Raw genomic sequence first — 20,604 nt, 5'->3', positions numbered from 1 at the left:
CCCCTCCACTTCGGGAGGGTTTCAATCTCCCATGGGATTCAATTTATACTCCTGACCGGTAACACCCACTGTATGTTTACTGAGCGAGCAACAATACAAATGCTGTTATGACAATTAAAATAAAGTAGTCTGCATACGACAACATGGTAGTCTTATCAAAATTGTTAGAGAGCCACTGATCCAAGTTCATGGTCCAAATGTCTGGGCCCAAGATAGAACCCTGAGGACAGCCTCTAGACATTGGTCTGGTGATTTTGTGATAAAGGGTCTTGATGGTAATCTTCCTGGTGACGAAGTAGCTATCGATACATTTATAGATTTTGTGTGAGCATTCTGGAAGAAGAAAAATACTAACCGCAACACATAGTGATTGACAAGATTAAACCACCAATCAACAATAATATAATAGTAAGACAATGCCTATGACACAGGAGATGCTGGAAGGTTTGGTTTTTTTTTTTTTTTAGGAGCATTAGCAACTAAGGCCATATTGCTCCGGTGCGGTGGTCATTCCCTGACCTTTCCGCATGCTCCGTATTTGGTGGTGACTGGCTCGAACCCCGGTCTAATCAAGAAGCGTGTGCTACGCACTGCTGCTCCTTCCCACCTGGCTACGGAGGCGCCGATGCTGGAAGGTAACACCAACTAAACCTGAAACTGAAACTGGCAATGAAACTGAAATCAGTGGTCGCAAAAAAACATCTCAGTGATGCCCAATGAGGGAGCCAAACAACAACTTAGGACTGAAGACCAATGGTAGAAACAGGGAATCCTAAAGAATAAATACCAACCAACATGGAAGGGACCCTGTCCCACAAAAGACCATTGACCTGGATTTGACTCCTCAACTAATGTTAATGCTACTGAAACTGACCTCACCACTACTTGGCAATGTAAAATCAACCACGAATGGGACCCTGTCCCAAGGTTGTCTACCAACTGATAGGACATTGAACATTATAACTTGAAAACTTGGTAGGGACCATGTACCTGACATGACTCCACATTGAAGTTGGCAGGAACCTCCATGTGACCATTAACCACAGATGGGACCCAATCCCAGGACCCTATCCCACCGACTAGGATGCTGCATGAAAAGCACAGCTCTGTTGCTATCTGCATCAGTGATCTGCGCTGAGTGCTAGCCCAGCACACTTTCATCCCCTTCCCTGGCCGAAGGGGTGATGGTGCTCCCCCCACTATCCCTATATCTTCCCTCGGTGCCGTCAGACAACTAACACATTACCCCTATATCTTCTCCTAGTAGGGTATGGGCCTGTCTTGACCTGGCTCACTGTCTTGACCTGGGATCCTCTTCTTTATCGTCCCGATATTTTTGCCTTCACTGATAATCACTTATTTTCTTCTGCACCTTCTTCCGGCTGAAAATTTTGTTTTCAACAATTGTTTGGAGTGAAGAAACCATCGAAAGTCTTTCAGTAAGATACTTCAGCGGCGAAAAACATTTTTAAACGATTGATTTGTATGAGCGCTTCTTCTATTTTCATCAGTGGTTCGTCGTTAATATGTTCTTCGACGTAATGACCTCCTTCCATTTCTTCATCCTCATGAGAAACTTCTTGAAAAATATCGATGATAATGTCATTGATATCTAGAGCACCATCTTCTGTAGTGAGATTCGAGTCTATATCTTTGTAGCCAGGGTCACTTGTAGCTGAAGTATCGTACATTATCAATAGATGAAGTTATTGTTCTTCTTGGTGCTCGACATTGCTGTTCACAACTTCAGTTTTTGCGTTTGAGAAGCCAGACTTTACAAAACAGTTCACGACAGTTGGTTTTCTAATTGCGTTTACTGAAGAGGAAATCCATTGAATCACATCTAGGATGCTGATTTTCTTTGCAAGGTCACTCGCACATGTTACATCGTTCATGTTTGCAATGAGATGTCTTAAAACACGTTTTCTGTAGTGAAGTTTAAAATATTATCCCTTGATCCAAGGGCTGACACTCTGCGGATGTGTTTGGTGGCAGAAAAATTATTTGAATGTTGGACAATTCAATGTGCGGGTGAGATGCAGCATTATCCATGAAAAGAATAATTTTTCTGTTTTGACAAATCATGTTTTGGTTAAAGTGACTTATCCATTCGCTCATGATATCTTGTGTCATCCACGCTTTTTTATTAGACTTCCAATCAACATTCAAGATTCAACTTTATGCCCTTGAAACAATGAGGATTTTGTGGTTTTCCTATAACAAGAGGTTGTTCAAAGTCTCCCAGAATATTTGTACACAGTAGTACAGTCAAGCGTTCTTTAGAAATTTTTCCGCCCTGGCACTTTTCGTTTTTTAGACTCATTGTTTTTTCAGGAAGAGCTTTAAAAAACAACCCTGTTTCGTCACAGTTGTAAATATCCTTAGCTTCAAAATCACGACATAAATCTTCCAATTTGACGGTTTACTCTGTTACAACCCCAGTATCAACAGATCCACCTTCACCATTTACGGTGTTCCAAGAAATTTTATGCCGAGTTTTGAACTTGTCTAGCCATCCCACAGAAGCTTTGAACTCATTTACTCCCATAGATTTCGCAACCTCCAAAGCTTTTGCCCTAATAATAGGCCCATTAATGGGAATTTTTTTAGCACGTGCGCGACAAATTTGAAGTCCAACAGTTTTCGGGAATGATTTTTGAACCTGATCATTTCCGTGTTGCCAAAATTGTTTGAGCAGTTAATTTTTTTCTTTAGGATGTTGCTTACCTGCGTCTTCCCAATTTTGAATTTTGCAGCGAGTGTGCGAACACTATTTTTTTGCCGATCATACGCATTAATGAGTTTGACTTTATCTTTTGAAGTTAAATGTTTACGAGAAGACATTGTGCACTTCGCACGACACTGAACAAAACTGAAAACTGAAACTGAAAAGATGAAAGGCCGACCATATCCCCCCCCTGCACACACCGAATTCATCAGAAGTTTTACACGTGCCTTAAAATTCTTGAAAAAGGGTTTAGAACCGCGACATAAACCTTGATAAAATTCAGAGAATCGGAAATAGAAAATAAACACACGATTGAGGCAATACGTGGAAGAAAAGTTCCTAGAAAAAGGGCCGCAAGCTCGCCCGCTGTCCATTATGGGGAGATCAAATTAAGTGCTAATCTAAACGAAACAGTGCAGATTGCCTGTCCGCGTCCGTTACAGAGAATGTCCGCTAGACAGAAGCTGCAAACATGTTAAAACCAATAGAGGCGAGTTGGGGAATTTGAAAATGTCCATTAACGAGAGGTGTCCGTTAGAAGAAGTTTCACTGTATATGTTTACTAACAGTACCAGTGGTGCAAAGTTGCAGAATTTGCTGTCACAGAATTACCCAGAGTTTTAGGCTTACAAATAGCAACCTTAGCTGTCATTACCAGAAGGATGTCATAATATTTTCTGTCTTTGTTGACCTACCTCATATAAATGAACACGTCTGGCTCCCACTAGCCTGACGAGGCTAGTGGGAGCCAGACGTGTTCAAAGCCGCTAAGTGGATTTTCTTATTTATTGATTTCAAATTATTGTTTTTCTAAAACTTTTGATTTAAATTTAGTAGTATAGCATTATTTATTTTGTGATTTTCTAATTAATATGGTGTATTTATTCTTTACTCGGCCTCGTAATTGCATAAAAGTATTGGTAAGGATATCAAATCCACGTGTTACAAGTTGCAGCTCCGCTGAACGAGAAGTTTTTTAGCCATATTTAGCCGCTTTATTGACCAATTGTTACATCAAATTATTTTCTATAAGTAGCTTATAGACCTAGTGAGGATTGTTAGTTTATTCTGAATTGAGACAGCGATTTTTGGAAGTTAATTAATATTTAAGTATCCGTAGATTAACGTTCGTAATTTGCTGCCTATGTTATATGATACGTTACATCCCGAACTGGATAGCGTTAGTAAGGATATTGTCAACTGGATATTGTCAATTAATCAGTAAAATCTATTAATTTTGTTAAACTTCGTTGTCAATTAAATCATACTTTTAACTATATACATATAACGACTTAGATTACAAATGATTAATTATATACATATAACGACTTAGATTACATAATTAATTAATACATAACTTGATACGGACGTTATATAAAGGGAACTCGTAAATAATACATGACACTAAAAAATATATATAGCGTTATAACTGTGTTGGGATACAAGTTTAGGGTTATACTTTTGTACTGAAATTGAAATTTTATTAAAATTAAATAAAAATCATGACTCAGACCAGAGCAGCAAAGCAAAAGGCTCAAGCTAATGGGAGTTCTGTGGCTCGGGAGAACTGAAGGGGACAGTTGCCCTCTGAATCACAGCCTTTTAAAATGCACAGCTTGCATGATGTTTGTGGAGCATTCGGGTACGGGACATGATATTGCCATGGGGGATGTCTTTGGTGTGCGTGATGCAAGGAGTGTAACGAAATCAGGTGACAACTCAGCGTTGTAATGGGCCTATATGAGAGCTTGAAGGACAGGGTGGATGCCCTCAAGGGAACTAAATTCAGGGGCCCATCAGGCTCTCAGCTGCCCACATCAACGCCAGAGCTTGCACTTGGTCATCATGCAACACAGCGGCAACCCCCAAGGCAGAATGCGCTGGTCCCACAGGAACTAGTAGTTGTTGGTGACTCTATTGTCAGGGAAACGGGTAACATGCTTTGTAAAAAGGATAGGTAGAACAGGACCAGGGTATGTCTGCCAGGGGCAAAGGTTGATGACGTTGTAGAGCAGATATCATCTTTTAAGGGCACAAAAGGTGATATAGTTGTACACGTTGGCACTAATGATATTAAGAGTAGGCGACCGGCAGAATTACTTAACAAGTACAGGTCACCGTTGAAAATGAGCCGTGAATTAGGGTTGAATTTGAAAGTGTCTGCAATTCTGCCCAGACACGATAGAAGGGAGTATATGATGAGAGCCTTGTCGATCAATTCGGCCCTGGAACGATTGTGCGAGGCTGAAGGGGGAGAATTTTTTCAGCCTGGTCGGTACTTGTTAATAGGAAGACTGCTTTAAAGGGATAGGATACTCTTAAATAGAAAGGGGGCAAGAATGTTTGCTGATACTATCGAGGCAGTGTTAGGTTGGTCGGAAAACTGCTAGCTTGGAGGGACAAGGACTAATAGATTAACAGTAGCCACTGGCAGAGGTGAAAGTGATTCTTGCACTTCTTCTATTGGAATGAGCAGAAGCCTGGAAAACATGACGCAGGATGTTTCAGAGATTACTGGGAGTCATTGCTGTACAAGTAAACACATGGATTGTGTTAGGGTAGCAAAGAATAGGAACAGGTGCATGTATACTTACTTGTACACCAATTCTAGGAGTTTGGTAAATAAATTTGATGAATTTGAGGTATTGCTCAAAGCATCAAAGGCGGATATTGTTGGGATATCAGAGACGTGGTGTCACACGTCTCTGATATCCCAAGATATAAGGAATGCAGAACTGGAACTTGGGGAATACAGTGTCTACAGAAAGGATAGAGAGGATAGGAAGGGAGGAGGGGTTATGCTATTAGTTAAGAAACACATAAAATCCAAGGAATTGAAGCCAGTCGACATCACTGGACAGTGCAGTGTCGAGTCAGTTTGGTGTAACATAGCATTGGGAGATCAAAATTGAGAGTAGGAGTGTGCTATAGGCCTAATGACTCTGATGAGTATAATAAGAAAATGTACAGGGAAATAGAGTGGGTCAGTAAATCAGAGAGTCTTATAATGTTGGATTTTAATTTCCCAGATATTGACTGTAATTTGTGCGTTGGTCACTCACACACCAGCAAGGCTTTTTTGAATTTATTGGATGATTGTTTTCTACATCAGCATGTTCGGGAGGCAACTAGAGGGAGTAATATTCTTGATTTGATTATCAATAGTGATTCTTCATGTGTTAAGAATCTGCAGATAAAGGAACCATTAGGTGGCAGTGATCACAGTGTGCTGAAGTAGGATTTACTCAAAGAGGTAACTACCATCAAGGGTAAGGGGAAGGGTTATTGCTTTCGTAAAGGCGACTACGATGGTCTGAGACAATATTTAAATTCTATACAGTGGGACCAACTGATGATGTTACCAACAGCAAATTCAAAATGGGAAGCATTCAGGGAACTTGTCTTGGAAGCTACTAGGCGTTACATATCAACTAAGAAATATTGTTCAAGGTTTAGGCCTAAATGGATGTCTGATGAACTAATGAGACACATCGAGAAGAAAATTGCATGGGATACATACAAATTAACACGTGACACAGAAGCCTATGATAGATATAAGCAGGTCTGTAAACAAGTCACAAAGGAGGTTAGTCAGGCAAAGGCAGATTATGAGAAATCTTTGGCAAAGGATGCAAAGAAAAACAGCAAAGAGTTCTTTACTTATGTAAACTCTAGAAGGAAGGGGATGAATCAGATTTGTCCACTTGATATCGATGGTTCAACTGTTGATGATCCTGCTCAGGTGGCTAACAAACTAAATGAATATTTTGCATCGACATTCACACATGAGGAGTTATTCAGTAAGGGGAATGCCATAGATGAAGTAAACACTGGCAGTGAGCTAGATGATCTTTTAATAATTGAGAGTAAAGTGGAGGAGAAATTGTTGAAGATAAATACGAGAAAGGCACCTGGGGTGGATGGGATCTATTCAGTTATATTAAAGGAGGCAGCAAAGGAAGTAAGCAAACCCTTAGCCATAATTATGAGAGCTTCCTTGGACTCAGGGGAGGTACCCATAGACTGGAGATGTGCAAATGTGACTCCAGTTCACAAAGGAGGATCAAAGGCTGACACAAGTAATTATAGACCTGTGAGTTTAACTTCTGTTCCAGGAAAATTAATGGAGGCTCTGGTTAAAGAAGCACTGTAGGATCATCTAGACAAGACTTCAGTTATAGCTCGGACACAGCATGGTTTTGTTAAGGTAAGTCTTGCCTGACCAATTTGATTGGATACTATGATGCAGTCACAAAAGAACTGGATGCAGGGAATAACTTTGATATTATATACTTGGATCTTAGAAAGGCTTTTGATACTGTTGCACATGGAAGACTGCTGCACAAATTGGAGCAGCGTGACATTGGAGGCAAATCGCTGCTATGGATAAAGGGGTGGTTGAGGGGGAGAAGACAGAGAGTGGTAATCAGTGACACTGCTCATCGTGGACTAATGTTAGTAGTGGAGTTCCTCAGGATTCAGTGTTGGGTCCATTATTGTTTTCTGTATTTATAAATAATATTGATGATGGTATATCATGCTTAATGTCCAAGTTTGCAGACAATACAAAGGTTGACAGGGTTGTTAAGGACACTACTGATGGTATGCTGCTACAACAGGATCTGGAAAGGTTGAGCAGATGGGGCAAGAGGTGGCATATGAGATTTAACATTGACATATGTAAAGTACTACATATGGGAAACAGCAACCCCAAAGCAACGTATCAACTCTGTGGTACTACACTGACAGTGGTAGAGAATGAAAAGCACCTGGGGGTAATTGTGCAGGCAGATATGAAGTTCTCTGAGCAGTGTAGACCGGCTGCAAGAGTAGCTCATGGTGTCTTGTCAATGATATACAGGAATTTTTCTAGCAGGGATAAGGAGGTGATTATTCCCTTGTATAAGGCAATGGTCAGGCCACACCTTGAGTACTGTATATAGGTCTGGAGGTCTCATTTCAAGAAAGATGTTGAGCTGCTGGAACGAGTACAGAGAAGGGCAACAAGATTAGTGAATAGAACAAAGGTTGCTCTTACGAAGAAAGGCTTAAGTTTTGCAAATTACAGTGTCTGGAGACTAGGCACCAGCGAGGTGATCTGATAGAGGTGTATAAAGTGTTGAATGGTTTGAGCATACTCAATGCTGATGGGATTCTTCCTCTTGCTCAGAATAATCACCTGAGAGGGCATAAATTCAAATTGAGGAAAGACTGATGTAGGATAGATGTGTGGAAATTTTCCTTTTGCCAGCAGGTGGTTGGTTGATGGAACAGACTTTCATCCCTTGTTGCGCAAGTTGGGAGCCTAAATAAATTTAAGGCTCAGCTGGACAGGTATTTCGAATGAACGGAGGGGTGAAGTGGAAGTTTTTTTTTTTTTTTTTTTTTATGGCTGTTGCTGCATAAGCTTGCTTTCTTGCATCATATGCGTCTACTAATGCTATAATGCAAATGTTTATATTTCAGAAAGGCACATTAAGAAACTGATAAAATTTGGTACATAGCCCTAGAATGACATTAATTGTGCATAAAATTCAAAGCCACTACCTTATTTGATAATAGTCAACATAGAAACTTTTTGAATTAACTTCATAATTATATATTTTATCATAATTTATTTAATTTTAATTTAATTAATTAATTTTATCATAATTAAAATATGTAATGTGAATGTTTAGGGATAATTCTGTTATAAATCTTGTATGTGTATTTATAACAGATTTGCGCTGGAACAACATAGGTCTGCTTGGAAGCAAGGCTTTACTTGATGGGATTTTGCTTAACAAAACTATTAACAAACTGGATTTAACAGGAAACAACGTACCAGCTGAAATAGCTCAAGCAATAGGTAATAATTATCTGCATTTTATATAGTAGCTTACAGTGCTGTTTCTTAACCATTAAATTCTATCAGATAGACTGATAGAATATATATCTAAAAAATATATTACTGATAAACATGATTCTTTTAATTCTTAGTTAATTAAATGTCAATTATTTTCAGGTTTTTATGAAAAATTGGTATCCATCAAAATATTGTTAAATACATATTTTGTTATTTTGTGGCGTGTGCCCTGGACCTTAAACTTAACTACAATTTGCAATAAAACCACCTTATTTCTAAAAATTTAATTACAAGGAAGAATTGCTGGTTTTAACTAGAAAATACTCATAAATATCTCATCAGATGCTTCACTTGCAGGGGATATTAAGTTGTAATACTAGGCAAGTGTACTAACATATGTTCAAATTAAAAATTATTATATGAATCACAATAACAGATATACTTTCATTGCAGCTAAGTTAACAGTTGATTAAAGCACCAAGAAACTAATTAATATATTTTATTTATTTTTTTGGATTTCAAAATAATTCTCATAAACAGGGACTTGTCTTCCATTTTCAATTAAAAAGGGGGGAAAGCTATTATACTTTCTTCAAAGTACAATCACTAAGTTGAATGGGTTGACTTCTCGTGAAGCCTCTAATAAGCAGATCAGTAGAGTAGGAGTGAGATTTGAAAATATTTTCAGTGCATAAAAAATAATATGAATGAGAATACTATATAGTCCTGGTAACACTGATACTAGGACTATATATTTCATTTATGAAAACAGGAGCTGTATTTAAATAGCAGAGTTCCGAATTTTATAAACACTTTGTTTATTTAGAGCCATCAGAGAAATAGTTACCTTTACAATGATAACAGTAGGATCTTGTGGATGTATGAGACTAGACTAGATGTTTTTAGAATTTAAATCACAAAGAAGACAATATCATCAGCATCCACCTGCAAAGATGTCATTTGGCTCTCTCACATATTCAAATATTCATTGCAGTGTGATGATTTGCTTTCCTTTTGAGGAATATTTATTAACCAGATTGCTTATTTCTGCATCCTTCTGCAGTTTGAATTTGTGCTCCCTCATGTGTGTGTGATTTGAGCAAGAAAAAGATTCTGTTTTAATAGCAATATTTGCTACCAAAACAGAATTAACTTAAAGAACTTAAAGATTGTGAAAAGGCTAAAATAAAAAGTAATGGTCAAAGAGTTAGAGTTAAGGGCATTGCTATTACTTTTGAATTGGTGTGACATTTAATGCCCTAAAAGCAAAAGGTCTGGCGTCTCTTCCAGCTTACTTCAGTTAGATTCACATCTTAGCACACCTCCCCAAAAAAATCAATTCCAATGTTATTCACTATTCTCTTTACCTAATGGTTTTTTTTCCTGCATGCAGTAAGACCTGCAGCTCCTCTGAAACTATAAATCTATTCACAGAATATCAGAAGTGTCAGAAACAAAGTTGAATCCTGTATTATTTTTATCTTTATGCTTTCTTCGTGTTTTTTCATCCTAATTTAAACCTGGCTAAGAGAAATGAAATCATTGAGGGCACTAAACTTAACTTTGTTGTTGTTATGCAAATTTTACGACACAAGGGCAACTATGGCCAATATGTGTCTGTCAGAGTCACTATGTTCATTTTAATGATTTATGGGTATATCAAAGTGTATTTATTATTCCAAGATGTTTAATGTATATAAAGAGCTCACTTAGGTTTCTTTGTCACCAAGTATATGAAAAAGGGTTATAGGAGCTTGCAAGTTTGCTAATGATTGGAAGGAAGTGGTTTGAATGGCTGAATAGGATGGACAATCAATTAGGATGTGCCTTACTGTAAGTTGTATCTGACAGACAGAGCAGAGCGGGGGATCTTCTCTTAGAAGTAAATGTTTGTGAGTGAGGAAGGTATGCCCAATGCACAGTCTTGTCAATATAACTTCCTCCTGTCTATTTGTACGTGAGCTAGAATGCCATGAACATAGATCTTTTTTTATTCTGCGGAATTTATTGCACCGTTGATTTAACTTTGTCTATGATGAGAAGTCAGTCATTACAGATACACATTGCTTAATGACATACAATCATAATAACATTTGAAAAATTATCGCCAATCTTTGCAACATCAGTCACTCCGTTATAAAAACGCATTAAAAATAATTTCCAGTTATTAAAAAGTTCATTACTGAATGTTATATTAAATTTTTTGATTTAAAAAGCATATCGCTGCTCTAAGCAGAGTGAAAATGAATGTGAGGGCCAGCACAATGTTGAGCCAGTTTGATGTGCCATAAGCACTGGGGAAAATAAAAATGAGTAGGAGTGTGTCTTAGGCCTAATGACTATAATTATTATGACAAACAGCTACACAGAGAAATAGAGTGGGCAAGTAAATCAGAATGTCTTATGATGGGGGATTTTTACACTCCAGATATTTATCGGGTGTCCTGGAATTGGATACTCATTACTAGCAAGACCTTTGTGTATTTATTGGATATCTGTTTTCTACAGAAGCATGTTAGAAAAGATGCAACAAAAGGAAGAAATACTTGATTTGATTATCAATAGAGATTCTTCATGCATTAGGAATCTGCAGGTAAAAGACCAATGGGTGGCAGTGATCATATTCTGATGTGAGATTTACTTAGAGACATAATTGTTAAGGGTAACGAGAAGGGTTTTTGCTTTCATAAGGGTGACTACTATGATCTCAGGCAGTTTTTAAGACATTCTGTGCAGTGGGACTGTCTGATGATGTTACCAACAATAAATTCTGATTGGGGAGCATTGAGGAAAACAATTGTAGATGATGTGATTACTTTCCAATAGGCTTTTCATACTGACTAAGAAATATCATTCCAGGCTTAGACCTAAATAGATGTGAGATGAACTGATGCGACTTCTCATAGAAAAGAAAAACATGGGATGTATATAAATTATTAGGTGATACTGAAGCTTATGTTAGATATAAACTAGTTTGTAGCCAAGTCACAAAGGTGAGGCAAGGTAAGGCAGGTTATGAGAAGTCTTTGGCAAAGAATGCCAAGAAAAGCAGCAAAGACTTTTTTACATATTAACAGTAGAAGGAAGGTATGGGTTGAATCATATTGGTCCACTTGATGTCTGTGGTTTGACTGTTGATGGTTCTGCTCAGGTTGCTCAACTGAATAGGTATTTTTAATCTACATTCACATGTGACGAGTTCTTTCGGGAAGGAATTTCCAGAAGTTCATCAAAATCTAACAGGGAACTAAATGATTGTGATAACTGAGAGAAAAGTGGGAGAGAAATTTGCGAAATGCTTTTACATAAAACGGTATGCATGGAATGGATGGAGCTATCCAATTGTATTAAGCGAGGCAGAAAAAGAGGTAAGCACAGCCTTAGACATAGTTATGAGAGCATCTTTGGATTCAGGAGAGGTCACCATGAACTGGAGATGTGCAAATATATTTCCTGTTCACAAAGGTGGACCAAAAAGTGACATGAAAGAAGAAATGCAGGAGCATCTAGACAAGAATTCTGTACTGTAGGTGCAGCCTGGATTTGTTAAAAGGTAATCTTGTGTGACTAATTTAATTAAATACTATTATGCAGTAACCAAGAACCAGGATACAAAACATAATTTTGATATCATATACTTGAATTTCAGGAAAGCTTTTAATACTTTTGCACATAAAAGACTTGAATTAGTGTGACATTGGTGTGTACTGCTGCACTGTTCCAAATTGGAACAATCTGTCATTAAGGGCAAGTTGCTGCTATGGATAAAGAGATGGTTGAGTGGAAGAAAACAGAGTGGTTATTAATGAACACTGCTCTTCACAAACTAATGTTATTAATAATCCCCCCCCCCCCCAGTGCTCTGCCCATTGTTTTTTTTTTTTTTTTTTTTTTTATATATTTATTAACAATATTGATAATTGTATGTTGGGTGTAATGTCTAAGTTAGCAGATGACAAAAGGTTGGCAGGGTGGTTAATGACAGTAATCAGGATAAACTACTGCAACAAGATCTAAAAAGATTAGGCAGATGGACCAAGAAATGGCAGTTGAAATTTAAAATTGTCAAATGAAAAATACTTCATATGGATAGCAGTAATCCCAGATGAATGTACCAACTATGTAGTACTGTACTCAGGATAGTGGAAAAAAAAAAGTCCTGGTGATAATTGTGCAGTCAGATATGAAGTTCTCTGAGCAATGTATACAGATTGCCAGGACAGCTCATGGAGGTTTTGTTAAAGATATATAGGAACTTTGCTAACGGGGATAAGAAAGTGATTATACTTTGTATATGGCAATGGTTAGGCTGCATGTTGAGTACTGCATGCAAGTCTGGAGGCCTCATTTTATGAAGGCTGTAGATCTCCTGGAATGCATTCAGTGAAGGGCAATGAGATTAGTGAAGGGAACAAAAGAATGATCATACCAAGACAGGTTTCAGTTTTGCAAATTGCAGCTTCTGGAGACTAGGCACATGCGAGGTGACGTGACTGAGGTGTTTAAAGTTTTGAATGGATTATGCAAGCTTGATGCTGGTGGCATTCTTTCTCTTGCGGAGACTATACATGCATGAATTTGAGTTGATGCCCTACATGCATGAAGGGACATAAATTCAAATTGAGAAAGGATAGTTGTCAGATGGATGTGTGTTGGTTTTATCTTTAGGCAGCAAATCATTGATTGTTGGAACAAACTTTCATCTGGTGTAGAAATAGGCAGTTTGAATAAATTAAAAGACAAACTATGGGAGAGAATGTATAGGTGAAATGTGCGTGTTTTTGGCCAATGCTTTATAAGCTTGCTTTCTTGCATCATATTCCACTATTACTAATACTACTAATAATAAAAGTCATTCATGAATTAAAAAAAAAGAAATAAGTAAGATATTGTATACTATTTTTATTTGTTCTGTGTTTGCTTTCATTTATTTGTTAGTTTCCTGATTGAGTCTCTTTGAATTGAATTCAAAAATCTCGTGAATGGAAGAAAGTTAAGGTATCACATATGTAAGGAGATTGATGAAAACTATTCTCCTGGTTGTACCAAAATTACTTTGGGATGTTGGAGTCAGCATTTGATATATAAAGGAAATTTCAAATATAAGAGGTTGATGCAGTCATCTGATTGTCAAAACTTCACCATGTAAAACTCCTTAAACTTGAAAACCAAATAATGCAAGATATGGTTAAAGAAATTCTGAGGTTCAGAAATTATCAGCAACCAGGAATGTGGCAGAAGATTTTACTCATCTAGAAGCTGAAATGGTCAATTTTGTTAAGAAAAGTGAAGACACTTTGAGGAGCAGCAGTGTTAACAGGAACATAAAAAAAACAAAAATACTACTAGCTAATGTACAAAGAGAAGAAAAGTATGCAGATTCAAGAGCCTCAATTTTAGATGACCTCATCCACCTTGCAACAAAAGAATTGTCTACAACTGACTAAGATTAATAATAACAACAAAATGTTCATTCTTTTTTTTATTGTACATTCCTTTCTTCCATGATTTTAGGCCTAATGGGAATGCTTCTACTTTAAATATACCAACAATTCACAAAGTGTTGAACTTATCTTTTATTAGTATGTTGCTATATAGTATAGTTTGGCTACTGTTGTTACTAGTTTATGCGAAATAGGTATGTCTACTCCCATCTCCACTTCTTTTGCTACTACTGTATTACACTCTGATTACTAGCAAGGAAGAATTAATTTTATTTAAATTACTTAATTTTTCTTAAATCATTACTTAATTTTTTTTTTTGAGGAATGCATCTGTCATCATAAAATTGGAGTACGTGGAAAATTACCATTCACTTAATGACCCTTCAGTTATGACGGGTCATAAATGACTTGTTTTCAAGGAACCTAATCCTGTGTTAAGTAAGGTATAACTTTATTTGTTAAGTGAGGTACAGAGATTGGTGGAAGTTCAATCCTATCACAGACACAAACATGATTACTTTCTTACTCTCATTCTTTTATAGTGATGATCTGTGCTATATATATCTGATATTTGTGGTTATTTTATCTCTATTAATTGGTTCATTTGGCTCATGGTGGAAATGTTGTTTTTGTCTTTCTAATATTATTTGTTACTATAATCTACAGAACACCTAATAAGTCCCAGGATCTTTAGAATCATTATAGGTGACTTCAGTCTTCCAAAACCTGCGTCCACTCACACATAAAATAACCTGGTTGACAATCTGAAATTCCAAAGTTTTACAGTATTGTCCTTCCTTGCCATGTAGCTGAAACAACTTTACAGAATTTTCACAAATTGCCTTTGTAGTGACATCAGAAAAGCGGATACCAAGTGGTTTAATTCTCACCTTTAACGTTTAGTGTTTTCCTTCAAACTGTGTACTAGAAAAACCAGTTCATTCCCTGTCCAGAGAAATTTCCCAGGGAGATTCTGAAGTCTAAGTTTATCAACATTCCAACATTAAATTTTTATTTGCAACATATCCCAGCAACTCTCTCATAAATCTCTATCTGCAGACTGATATTAGCATTAGCAGAGGCATGTGATGCAAGAAAGCAAGCTTATAATAGAGCATCACAAAAAAAAAAAAAAAAACTTCCCATTTCACCTATCTGGTTTGTCTAGTTCAGCATTAAATTTATTTAAGATATTAACTTGCACAACAACAGATGGAAGTCTGTTCCAGCAATCAACTACCCACTGGCTAAAGGAAAACTTCCACACATCTATTCTACAACTGTCTTTCCTAATTTTGAATCTATGCTCTGTCAGGTTCTTAATCTGAGTAAGTGGAAGTATCCTATCAGCATTGAGCCTTCTCAAACCATTCAAGGCCTTATACGCCTCAATCACCTTGCAGGTGCCTAGTCTCCAGATGCTGCAACTTACAGAAGTTAAGCCTCTCCTGGTAAGAGGATCCCTTTGTTCCTCTCACCAACCTTGTTGCCCTTCTCTGCCTTTCTAGCAACTCATTTTAGCAACTCTACATCCTTTCCAAAATGAGGCCTGTATGAGTAATACAATAATACAAAGTATAATCCCCATCTCCTTGACAATAAAGTCACCAACAATAACTAGTTTGTGTGGGACCAGCTCATTCTGCCTTGGAGATTGCAGCTGTGTTGCCTGATGCACAGGAGTGAGATCTGGCATTGAGTTAGGCAGCTGAGCTTGATGGGCCTCTCTTATTAATTTCCTCGAGGGCATCTACCCTACAGCTCAAACTCTCATAGACGCCCATCAGAACACTGAGTTCTGATAGGATATGACACCATCTAGAAATAATGGATAACAATTCTGAGACTAGATAGATTTAATCAATATGAATATTCTCAAGTTTAGAGCTATAATCAGTGACCTATTTCTTTGGAGTTTATAGTGACCTGTTTCTTTGAAGTATTAAAAAAAGCGTGACATGTTGCTTGATGAATAAGGCAGGCCATATAAGATGAAGTGGGATTATTGCCAGCATGAAATATTAGTGTTTATGACAATACTCTTCCTCATTCAGCAAGTGTGAACATCAGGAGTCTGTCACATATATAGGGTGGGAGTTTTGAGCTTCCCCACTCTGTATATTTATTTCCATTGTATAAAAACATTATGGGAATCCTGTTGTCTCGAAACTTTACTAGACATGTTGGACAGACAACTTGTGTGATAGAGACCCACTAATATTCATAAAATTGGACAAATGCTAACTTATTGTGATTTTCTCTTGTAGAGAATCTCTGTCTTCATTTTTAATTTAAATCAATGTTTTGAATTTAGATCAAATAAAAATTGGATAATAAATATAATCTATAAGATTTTAAGAAATATTAAAATTTTGAAATATTATATTTTAAGTCAGGAAATCTCTTACCTGAGATTTTTTTTCAGGAATAACTGCATCCACGTAAGATGTAATCAGAATAGATGGAAATTATTTAAAAGACCTGCTGAAAGATGGATGAACCTTGCAACAGGACAAAGGAATAAAAGCCAGCTTTGATCCTAAATCTATGCATGGCGAATAATTGAAAGTATAATAGGAGAAGATTACCCAAAGCTTGATAGGAGCTTTTCGTTTGTACCATCTTCAGAGGGAAGCGAATGCATGTCAAAGGCCACATATATATATAGCCCCGGCACGTTTCATTGCCGTATTTCAAAAGCGTTGGGGGAGTGGAGGGTTAAAGTAGGCAAAAGAAGAGAAGAAGGATAGAAGGAAATTTCCTGCCCCCTCGTATTCACTAATAGTTTGGGAATTTGAAAATCTAGGGATTTTAGAACAGCTTAACGGTCTTTTGAAGGAAAGAATATGAAAGTTTTCACTCATAAATCCAGGTCTGTGACTACCCATCCCCGTTAATAGAGATCCTGAATGGTGGGGTATTGTTATGTTTTGTTATTAAATTTGAATTTGTAGGATATTTGTTTTAGATCCCACTTCTCTGAAATTATTATTGGTTTGTGTATGTTTATTCACCTGTTTATTCATCTTATTGCTAGAGTTTCACTGGTTTATAACTTGAATTTTGTGTTTTGTTTTCAGTGTTTCTCAACTTTTTTTAATTATTGCTCCCTAAAGAGAGCTTTTTTAGACAATTTTTTTCCTTATTGCCCCCCCCCCCCCCCATGAAATTTTAAACAAGAAAATATTCTGGGGTACTTACTCTTTTTATTCACTGGGATATCTGAGCCCGATGCTTCTTAGCTAAAAGTTCAGTATGATGTTAGTAAGTTTAATTTTAATTTCTCCTCTTGAATATATATCAGTTATGTTTCTTTCCTTTGTTAATATTTTATTTACTGAACTACAACCACTTTCAACCATATAAGATGTTGGAAAACAAAAGTACTTTGGCCATTTCAGACCACATTGCTGGATAAAGAAGTTCAGTTGTTTTTTATCCCCACAACTCAGCCATTTCACCTTTCTTAGAATTTATATTTGTATTATTCATTACACTTAATTCTGTGAGTTCTTGAATTTCTTCACTAGCACATCGCATCCAATTGGATCTAACATCTTGTTAGACAGTTTCCTTTAGAAAGCCATCTGACTTCTGTATGTAAAAGAAGTCTCACATACTGTTTTTCATTATCAACACAAAATTTTATAAAAAAGGCTATCATATTTGCTATGTGACTTTATTTTATTGATTCTGATTTTATTTTATTTTATCAGTGCACACAATACAGTGTATTGCAAGAACTTCAGGACATACTTCCTTTAGGTGGGCTCTAAAACCTTTGTCTTCCAACTATGATGGTAGCACCATCAGTGGCACAGGATACCAAATTTTGCAGTAGAACTTGTTTTTCATTCATCAAATCACATTTTCACAGCACAAAAATGGATACTCCAGTATATTCACAAGTGGCCCTTAGCTAGAAACTGGCAAATCTGCTATATACATACATACATATTAGATAGTATGAATCAGAGCTGTAATACTCAGGCGTTTTGATCATTATTTTTAAGTTTCAGGTTCAACCCTATTCGGTAATTTTCATTCCTGTGATCACGACATATGGTCGAAAAGCATTGTCAGCTTCAGGAAGGAAAATTGTTTTGAATATTTTCGTTAGATTCTTTTTAATTGCGTTAAATTGATTTTTAATTATTTATTTTTTACTCTAATGTAAGTTTTCGATTTTTTCGTTTTAATTTCTGGAGAGTATCATACGGAAGTGTTCTACATACTATATTGAGGTAAACTCCTCTTATTATTTTACAAATACATAACATATTATATTATATACAGATTCAAAGTCATTTAAATTGCAGTCTTATGTCCAGACAATAAATCACATCACATAAATCACAATGAATGACAAGAAAAGCACAAGGCACAATGAGCCATATGATATGAATAGGACCAAACGTGGCTCAAGGAGCAGTGGTCTTACGAAGTCAACATGAGATGAAGACAAATAGCAGTATGGTCACAAGTAACTACATAAATTATCCAATAATATTTTCCTATTTACAGAGGAACCTGTGATCATTAACTACAAGGTCAATTACACAGTTTTTTCAGCATCCTAAACTGTTACATAGAATTAATGTCAATAGTCTATAAGCCTTCTACTGTTCTTTCCTGAAGTTCAAGCAGCACTGATCTTCTCTGGAATAATTTCTTGGAAGATGTTTGAAAAGCCTGAAAATTTCCTCAGTCTTAATTAATTGAGCCTCATCCCCCCCCTCAGTCAAGATGATGACTAGCAAATTAAAAATGCATTTCTGAGATCAGTGTACTCAGGATACTCCAGTACAATCAGTTTCTATAGATTTTACAAACAACATCTCTTCTTGCAATTTACAATCATCATCTAAATAACGAACGTATTCCATTAGAAGGCCTTATTGTCAGTAACTGTGGATTCATCAACCTGAATAGAAAATTTTCTTGTTTTTGTTTGTCAATTAGCTGCTCTTCAATGTTAATGGACATTACATTTATTCATCTTCGAATTGACTCATTGCTCAGTGGCAATGCTTTTAAAATACTGGAAGGATTTTGATGCATCACTGTTGAAATTACAGTCTCTAATGCAGGTCGTATAACAGTCTCAGAAACTATATGAGCACTACCAGTTTTTGCAGTGACTTCTGCAATTTTATAAGATGCAATCATTCATTGTCATTTGTGTTCTCTTCTTAAATAAGGGAGTAACAGTGTTACATTGCTCAATATCAGTTGCCACCATGGTTGTAGCTGTCAGAAAGGTGCAAAAGCCAAGGATTGCAAAGACATTACCTCTGAAAGCACTTAGGCATTTAATGTCTATGAAAAGCAAAGGTGGTTGAATTAAATCACACCCACTATCTTCCTTTTATCAAAATTTCTCTCTCACTCCTAATACAATATACAGTGGTACCTTGGATTGCGAGTAACTTGGTCTACGAGTGTTTTGCAAGACGAGCAAAAATTTTTAATAAATTTTAACTTGATAAATGAGCGCAGTCTTGCAATACGAGTACAGTCAGTCCTCGTATAACACGTGTTTACACTACACAAATTCGATCATACACGATTTATAAATACGCGAACGATAGCTTATATAACACGAACTGAATTCGCTTATGCACGATTCGCCTTTGTGTTTACAAGAAATGGCAGTCAAACGCAGAATCACCCCAACCGAACGCAACACGATAGGAATGAAGAGAAGATTCTGAAAATGTATTTTTTTTTTTTATGTTTTTTATATCAGTGAAGGGGAAACACATTTCACCACAATAACGTAAAAAGCAACACAATTTCAGTATTTCACAATTTCATCAGTATAATCGCAAATGCAATTAGATCAAGTTTACTACCAGTTTATAACAGAGACCCCTAGCAGGAACGTAACTGGAAATTGTTTTTATTGTTTTATGGTAGTAACCCCTAGAAATGTGCTTTTGGTAAAATGTGAGATGTTAATAGTGTATCTCTGCCTTTACCTTGTTGTTTATTCAATTGCTACATGTGCGCAGCTTTGTTTATGTGTATCAAGCGTGCCTCCTCATTTTGTAATAGTGCGAGCGATGAATCTGTTTAACAACAATGCAATTGTCATATTTCCGCGAAATCCTCAAGAGGAGGCAAGTGTCATTGGAGAGGTTCCTTGTTAAAGTTGCACAAAAAGAAAGAGTCAACAGATAGCAGTGATTCTGTTAGTGACAGTGAAAGTCATCCTACCACAAATCCGATTGCTTTATGTATATTAAATTTAAATATTAAAAATATGAAAAGGTATGTATGTATTTCGTATTAATCATTTTTACAGTATATGAATATTTTTGAGTTTTGGAACAAATCATCTGGGTTTCCATGATTTCTTATGGGAAAATTCGCTTTGATATACGAGTGCTTTCGATTATGAGCACGTTTCCGGAACGAATTATGCTCGCAACCCAAGGTACCACTGTACCTATATGTTAAAAATCTGTTGTATCAGGGGGAAAAAAAACCCAATGAGATAAATTAAATATTAAGGAATAAGATGTCGTCAGGTAGGGTTTAACTTTTTTTGCTCCCCAAAAACCAATTTTTGCCCTGTTGAGAAC

At 36.6% G+C, this 20,604-nt stretch overlaps 1 protein-coding gene across 1 annotated transcript in view; it reads left to right on the top strand.

Annotated features, from left to right (window-relative positions):
• The window catches only part of LOC150083056 (leucine-rich repeat-containing protein 45-like), a 290,375-nt gene that overhangs the window by 139,832 nt on the left and 129,939 nt on the right, over positions 1 to 20,604 (top strand). The window contains exon 8 of the mRNA XM_090378378.1: positions 8,448 to 8,576. Coding sequence (XP_090234504.1) covers positions 8,448 to 8,576 — 129 coding nt within the window. The remainder of the gene's footprint in view (positions 1 to 8,447; positions 8,577 to 20,604) is intronic.

This window comes from Mastigoproctus giganteus, chromosome 7 (assembly GCF_048544385.1).
Source record: "Mastigoproctus giganteus isolate SK-2022 chromosome 7, ASM4854438v1, whole genome shotgun sequence".
NCBI lineage: Eukaryota > Metazoa > Arthropoda > Arachnida > Uropygi > Thelyphonidae > Mastigoproctus > Mastigoproctus giganteus.
This window is presented reverse-complemented; position numbering and strand designations above follow the sequence as displayed.